At 53.4% G+C, this 6,436-nt stretch overlaps 1 protein-coding gene across 1 annotated transcript; it reads right to left on the reverse strand.

Moving 5' to 3' along the window:
- Positions 1 to 335: 335 nt before the first annotated feature.
- LOC128898182 (uncharacterized) lies at positions 336 to 1,756 on the reverse strand. The gene is made up of 5 exons (XM_054170275.1): positions 1,610 to 1,756; positions 1,308 to 1,428; positions 909 to 1,096; positions 575 to 733; positions 336 to 461 (listed from the first exon to the last, which is right to left on the reverse strand). The coding sequence occupies exons 1-5, from the start codon at positions 1,754 to 1,756 to the stop codon at positions 336 to 338; spliced, it is 741 nt and encodes a 246-aa protein (XP_054026250.1).
- Positions 1,757 to 6,436: the final 4,680 nt, after the last annotated feature.

Consider the following 6,436-nt stretch of genomic DNA (forward strand, 5'->3'; position numbering starts at 1 on the left):
CAACACCTGCCCCTCCCAGTCCAGATAGGCACCAGTATCCTTCTCAGAGAGGGAGGAGAGCACCTTCAATATCCCTTGCACGCTGGATTCCACTGTCACAGGGGGCTGAGGGGTGGAGTGGCATGGTCAGCTCGTGCCCAGGCCTGGCTCAGGGCTGCCCTGGGGCAGCTATGGCCAGGGGAAGGAGCCCCTTTGACTGAAGAGAAAGCACCAGGCCCTGGCATGGGGCCCAGCAGTAGCTCAGGGGATGGAAGCTCCAGGAACCCAGGGTGAGGCAGGGAGGTCACAGGCAGGGGCCTGTGGCAGCATTACTGAGGGCACTGCTGTGGTGGGGCTCATACCTTTTGCCCAGCAGTGCTCCCCATGTCAGTTTGCACCCAGCCAGGGTGCACACCAATGCAGAGGATGCCGTGCTCCCGGTACGCCAGGGACTGGCACTTGGTCAGCATGTTGAGAGCAGTCTGTAGGGACACAGGAGAGGATGCTATGGGCAGGGGAAGGCTGGCTGCAGGGGGCCATGCCCAGATGCCAGGGCAGTGGAAGCAAATCTGCGCTCAGCATGGCCTGGGGGTACCTTGCTGCAACGGTAGGACACTAATTGTACCATGTCCCATGCAATGGAAGATGCAATGGAGCCAGTATTGCTAGCCACGTTGACGATGGCTGCCTTGCTGCAGCTCAGTCCTGAGCCTGGGCTCCCCTGGGCAGCCTTCTTCAGCAAGGGCAGGAATGCCTTGGGGGAGAGAAGAGGAAGTGGGGGCACAAATGAGCCCCACAGGCTCCTGACCTCCATGCTGCAGTTCCAAAAGCTTCCCACTGAGCAGAGGCAGGACCCTCTCCAAGCAGGACCCTCTCCCACCTCTATTTTGTGCCCCACTGGGACAGACCAGCAGGGGTGAGGCTCTCACCTGGCCCATCAGCATTGGTCCAATGGTGTTGGTGGTGTAAACCTGGCTCATGACCTCCAGGGTCTCATCCTCAAGGTTATGGAACTTGGCAATCCCAGCATTGTTGATGAGCAGGGTCAGCCCTGAGCCCCCCAGGTGCTTCTCAACTGTGGCTGCAGCTGCCTTGATGCTGGCAGGGTTGGAGACATCTGCAGAGCCAACACAGGGCAGGTCAGAGCCCACAGCCCCCTGGTGCCATGGGGTCCTCTGTGTCCACTTGGGGATGTTCCCTTGGGGCTGGCTATGGGCAGGAGGGATGGCAGTGCCTGCTGTCTGCAGGCACATGCCCCTAGGCAAGGCTCACTGCTGGGTAGTGGCCAGGGGAAGCAGGGCAAGGGACCCCCACTGTACGGCACCTACCAAGAGGGACAATGACCAGGTTGGGGTGCTTGGAGGCCAACTTCTGTAGCTCCTGCAGAGAGGGAACTGTGTGGGCACACAGAGGCAGCAGGGGCTGTGCAGAGGCTCCTCCTGTGTGCCACTGTCCCCTCCACACAGCCACTGCCCAGTTGGTCCCACAGCCAGCCCAGCCCAGCTGCCCTGTGCCGTGAGTGCCCAGCCTCAACCCCTGCCCTTTGCAAGCCCCCTCCCTGCTGCAGCTGCTGCCCTGTCCTCCAGCTGCCATCCCCAGCCCTGCCCAGTGCATCCCTGCCCAGCCTCACCTGTGCTCGCTGCCCCTTGGGGTCCCTGCACCCCGCAAAGACCCACTTGGGTGGGGTTGGCATCCCCAGGAAGCGCTGGACGAGCCCCAGGCCGATGCCCCGGTTGGCGCCGCTCACCAGCACGGAGTGGATGCGAAGTTCTCCCATGCTGCTGCTGCTGCCGCTGCTCCAGCTGCTGCTGTGTGCTCAGCTCCCTGGTGCTTCTTTATAGCATGGCCATGGCCACCCCACCCACGCAGGGCTTGCACTCACTTGACTCCTGGCACCATCTTCCCAGCTCTTTGGACTGCAGGACAGAGATCCTGGCTGGGTGCCAGCCAACCTTATCAAAGGACAAGTTTCCCTTGGCTTGCTTTGCCACATCCATGTCCCTGGTGCTGCTGGCATAGTGCTGCCTCTTTCAGGCTGCCCAGGACATGGTGACAAGGTGCATGACTGCAGAGCTCCAAGGCCATTGGACACTGGTGGTGTTTCCCAGGGGCTCCCTCCTGGGCCAGTTCTCTTTACCATCTTTGTCATTGGCCTGGGCAGGGGCATCGAGGCACAATTGGGAAGTATGGAGATGACACCGAATTGGGTGGCAGTGTAGAGAGGCTCTGCAGAGGGACCTGGCCAGGCTGGATCCATGGGCAGAGTCTAGTGGTATGAGGTTCAACAAGGCCAGGTGCTGGGTCCTGTACTTGTGTCACAGCAACCCCATGAATGCTCCAGGCAGGGGGCAGAGTGGCTGGAAAGTTCCCAGCAAAAAAGGACCTGTGGCTGCTGGTTGAGAGCACCTGAAGATGAGCCAGGGTCTGCACAGGTGGCCAAGAAGGCCACCAAAGTCTTGGCCTGGATCAGCAACGGTGTGGCCAGCAGGAGCAGGGCAGGGATTGTCTCCCCAGTATTGGTCACTGGTGAGGACACAGCTTCAGTACTGGGCTCAGTTTTGGGCTCCTCACTCCCAGAAGGACACTGAGGGGCAAGAGCCAGTCCAGAGAAGGGCATCAAAGCTGGGGAAGGGTCTGGAGAGCAGGGCTGGTGAGGAGCAGCTGAGGCAGCTGGGGGTGTTTAGTGTGGAGAAGAGGAGGCTGAGGGGAGACCTCGTTGCTCTCTACAGCTCCCTGGAAGGAGGTTGGAGCCTGGTGGGGTTGGTCTCTTCTCCCAAGTAGCAAGTGATGGGATGAGAGGAAATGGCCCCAGGTTATTCCAGCTGAGGTTTAGGTTGGACATGAGGAACGATATCTTCCCCCTGAGGGTTGGGAAGCAATGGAACAGGCTGCCCAGGTGGAGTCTCCTGTTCTTGGGGGAGTTTCAGAGCAGTGGAGATGTGGTGCTGAGGGCCATGGGTTAATGGTGCCCTGGCAGTGCTGGGGCTTATAGAATCATAGAATCAATAAGGTTGGAAAAGACCTCAAAGATCATCAAGTCCAACCTGCCACCCAAGACCTCATGACTACTAGACCATGGCACCAAGTGCCACATCCAATCCCCTTTAACACCTCCACCACCTCCCTGGGCAGCACATTCCAACAGCTAACAACTCTCTCTGTGAAGAACCTTCTCCTCACCTACTACCCTTACAGCTATAAAAAGCCATCCTCTTAAATTTAAGCCACTAAACTATTTATTCAGATTTAACCATTTCAGATTATTACTTAACTATGTGTTGACTCTGGTGAGATAAGACAGAAACCCATGTGAACACGTTCCCTAATCACACAATAACTAAGCAATTGTGGTGTTCAGGCCAAATGCAGATGTTCTCTGATGTGGTTCATGTGAGATCAGCCTCAGATCAATGCCATCAGCCTCAGTTCAGCATGGCAGTCATTGTGATGAGTCGTAGGTCAGCTGACTTTCAGGGCAGTTAGCCTTCATTCAGCTGTGGTGTTCCTTGTGGTGTTTCGCCCATGCGTTGATTCCTGCGCTGTCTGCTGAGATGTTTGCAGTACTGGGTTGTAGACCAGCTCATGACATGGCTTGACTTTTCTTACTGGTATCACTGAGAACCTCTAGGTGATGAAAAACCTTCCCACCTCTAGGTGATAAAAACCCTTTCCCACACTCCCACCTCTGAAAAAGAAAACAAAAAGATTCTATAGTATGTAGCATGCTTTTGAAATGCCATGGCACACAGAAAAAGTCTTAAATCCTTCAATGCAGAAAAGAACTATTGACCTATGACTTACAAACAATTTATTCTATTTAAAAATACTCCAAATCTATTCTAATTACAATTCTCCAAACACAAAACTTTTTTTTCATTTTCAGCTATGATTACTACTATTTTACTATTATCAATTGCTATAATCCTTAATTATATTAATATTACTTCAATCACTATCACTATTGTCTATTTTTATTACCTATTCTTATTAATTACAATCATCTTACATTATAAAATTCTAACCTACAGTATTCTATTACTTATGTACTACTACTTATCATGTTATTTTATTACTTATCCATTATTGCTTATACTATATTAGTCTATAATTTCTTTACTATTACTCCACAATTATAAATTATTATTATTAACTACAACTTATAACAGATTATTGTAATTACCTATTACTTAATATACTTTATGATAATTCCATAATACTTACATGCTGGTGTGAGCTTTACTCAGAGACCAAAAGCTGCAATGGAAACTGTGGTAATGGTTGCAATAAGCAGTGGCCAAGGGAGGTTCTCCTATCCCTTTCCTCTGTCCTGGTGACTCCATATCTGAAATCCTGGGTCCAGTTCTGGTGTCTCCAGTTCAGAAGAGACAGGGAACTTCTGGAGGGAGTCCAGGGGAGGCTGCAAAGCTGCTGAGGGGCCAGGAGTAGCTCTGTGAGGAGCCAAGGCTGAGAGCCCTGGGTCTGAGATCCTGGAGAAGAGCAGCCCTAGAGGGGAACTGATCAGTGCTCAGCAAGAGATAAAAGACCTGTGGGGAACAAGAGGCTAAGGCTAGACTCTGCTCAGTGGTGCCCAGGGACAGGACAAGGGGCATCCGGTACAAACTGGAACCCAAGAGGTGACACCGGAGCAGGTGGAGAAACTTGTTTGGAGTGAGGGTGCTTGTGGAACGCCGGCAGCAGAGACCAATAGAGCAACACTAGGATGGTTCAGCATCTGCAACTGCCATCAGGCATTAGCCTTATTAACACACATCATGGATTATATATTTTCCTTTTTGTGATGAGCCCCTTTGCCCTTAAGTAATTGGCTTAGCTTGTTGCCCAGGCGCCTCTCTCTCTCCCCCTTTCTCATGCTGGGAGTCCCCCTCCTTCTCCCTTTGTTATTTAAGGATGTCCTTCCCTGGAGTTGTTTACATTCCTCATTCAAGTCAGAGCTGCCCTTCACCAAGGCTGAAACCCCTGTGGCCCCTTCCTTATCTACACCTCTCTACAGGTGCTGGAGGCCTGGAGCAGGCTGCCCAAAGAGATTGTGGAATCTCTTTCTCTGGAGAGCTTTCTAACCACCCCTGGGCATTGTGCTCCTGGGCAAGCTGCTGTGGGTGCCCTGCTGTAGCAGGGGGGATTGGAGTGGGTGCACTCCAGAGGTCCCTTCCACCCCCTCCATGCTGCAATTGTGTAAGGACAGAGTAGGACAGGAAAGACTGGCTGGACAGGAAAGGGTGACAGGACAGGCAGGCCTCAGCTGAGCCTGACAGCCACTCTCCACATGATGCCCTAGTGCCATGTGACCACCTGTCCTGCCTGTGTCCAACCATCACCCAAATGAGGGCCAAGGGCAGCTGATCCTAATGACCCCCCAGCCCCTCAGGCATCCCAGGCTGAGCAGAACCCTGGGCAGGGGGAAAGGCAGCCCTGGGTGTTCACAGAATCACAGAATCATCCAGGTTCAAAATGACCTCAGAGATCATCAAGTCCAACTTATTACCCGATAACTAACACCTCCTAACAAGTAAACCATGGCTCCAAGTGCCACATCTGATCCTTTTTTGAACACCTCCAGGGACAGTGACTCCACCACCTCCCTGGGCAGCACATTCCAATGGCACTTTCTGGGAAGAACTTTCTCCTCACCCTGGAGCTTAAACTGCCCCTGGCACAGTTTGAGACTGTGTCCTCTTGTTCTGGTGCTGGTTGCTTGAGAGGAGACCAACTCCCACCCAGCTACAACCTCCATTCAGGTAGTTGTAGACAGCAAGAAGATCTCCCCTGAGCCTTCTCTTCTCCAGGCTAAGCAACCCCAGCTCCTTCAGCCTTTCCTCACAGGGCTTGCGCTTGAGGCCTCCCCCCAGCCTCATTGCCCTTCTCTGGACATGTTCAAGTGTCCCAATGTCCTTCTTAAATTGAGGAGCCCAGAACTGGGCACAGGACTCAAGGTGTGGCCTAAACAGTGCTGAGTACAGGACAGAATGACTTCCCTGCTTCAGCTGCCCACACTATGCAGGCCAGGATGCCATTGGCCTTCTTAGCCACCTGGGCACACTGCTGGCTCATGTTCAGCCAGCTGTCAACCAGTACCCCCAGGTCCCTTTCTGTCTGGCTGCTCTCCAGCCACTCTGTCCCCAGCCTGTAGCACTGCATGGGGTTGTTGTGACCAAAGTGCAGAACCTGGCACTTGGACTTGCTAATGCCACTCTGTTGAACTCTGCCCATCCGTCCAGCCTGTCGAGGTCCCTCTGCAGAGCTCTCCTACCCTCTAACAGATCAACACCTGCTCCCAGCTTGGTGTCATCTGCAAACTTACTAATGGTGGACTCAATCTCCTCGTCCAGATCACCAATAAAGATACTGAACAGGATGGGGCCCAGCACTGATCCCTGAGGGACACTACTAGTGACTGGCTGCCAGCTGGATGTGGCACCATTCTCCACCACTCTCTGGG

Source organism: Dryobates pubescens, chromosome 19, assembly GCF_014839835.1.
Source record: "Dryobates pubescens isolate bDryPub1 chromosome 19, bDryPub1.pri, whole genome shotgun sequence".
In the NCBI taxonomy this organism is placed as follows: domain Eukaryota; kingdom Metazoa; phylum Chordata; class Aves; order Piciformes; family Picidae; genus Dryobates; species Dryobates pubescens.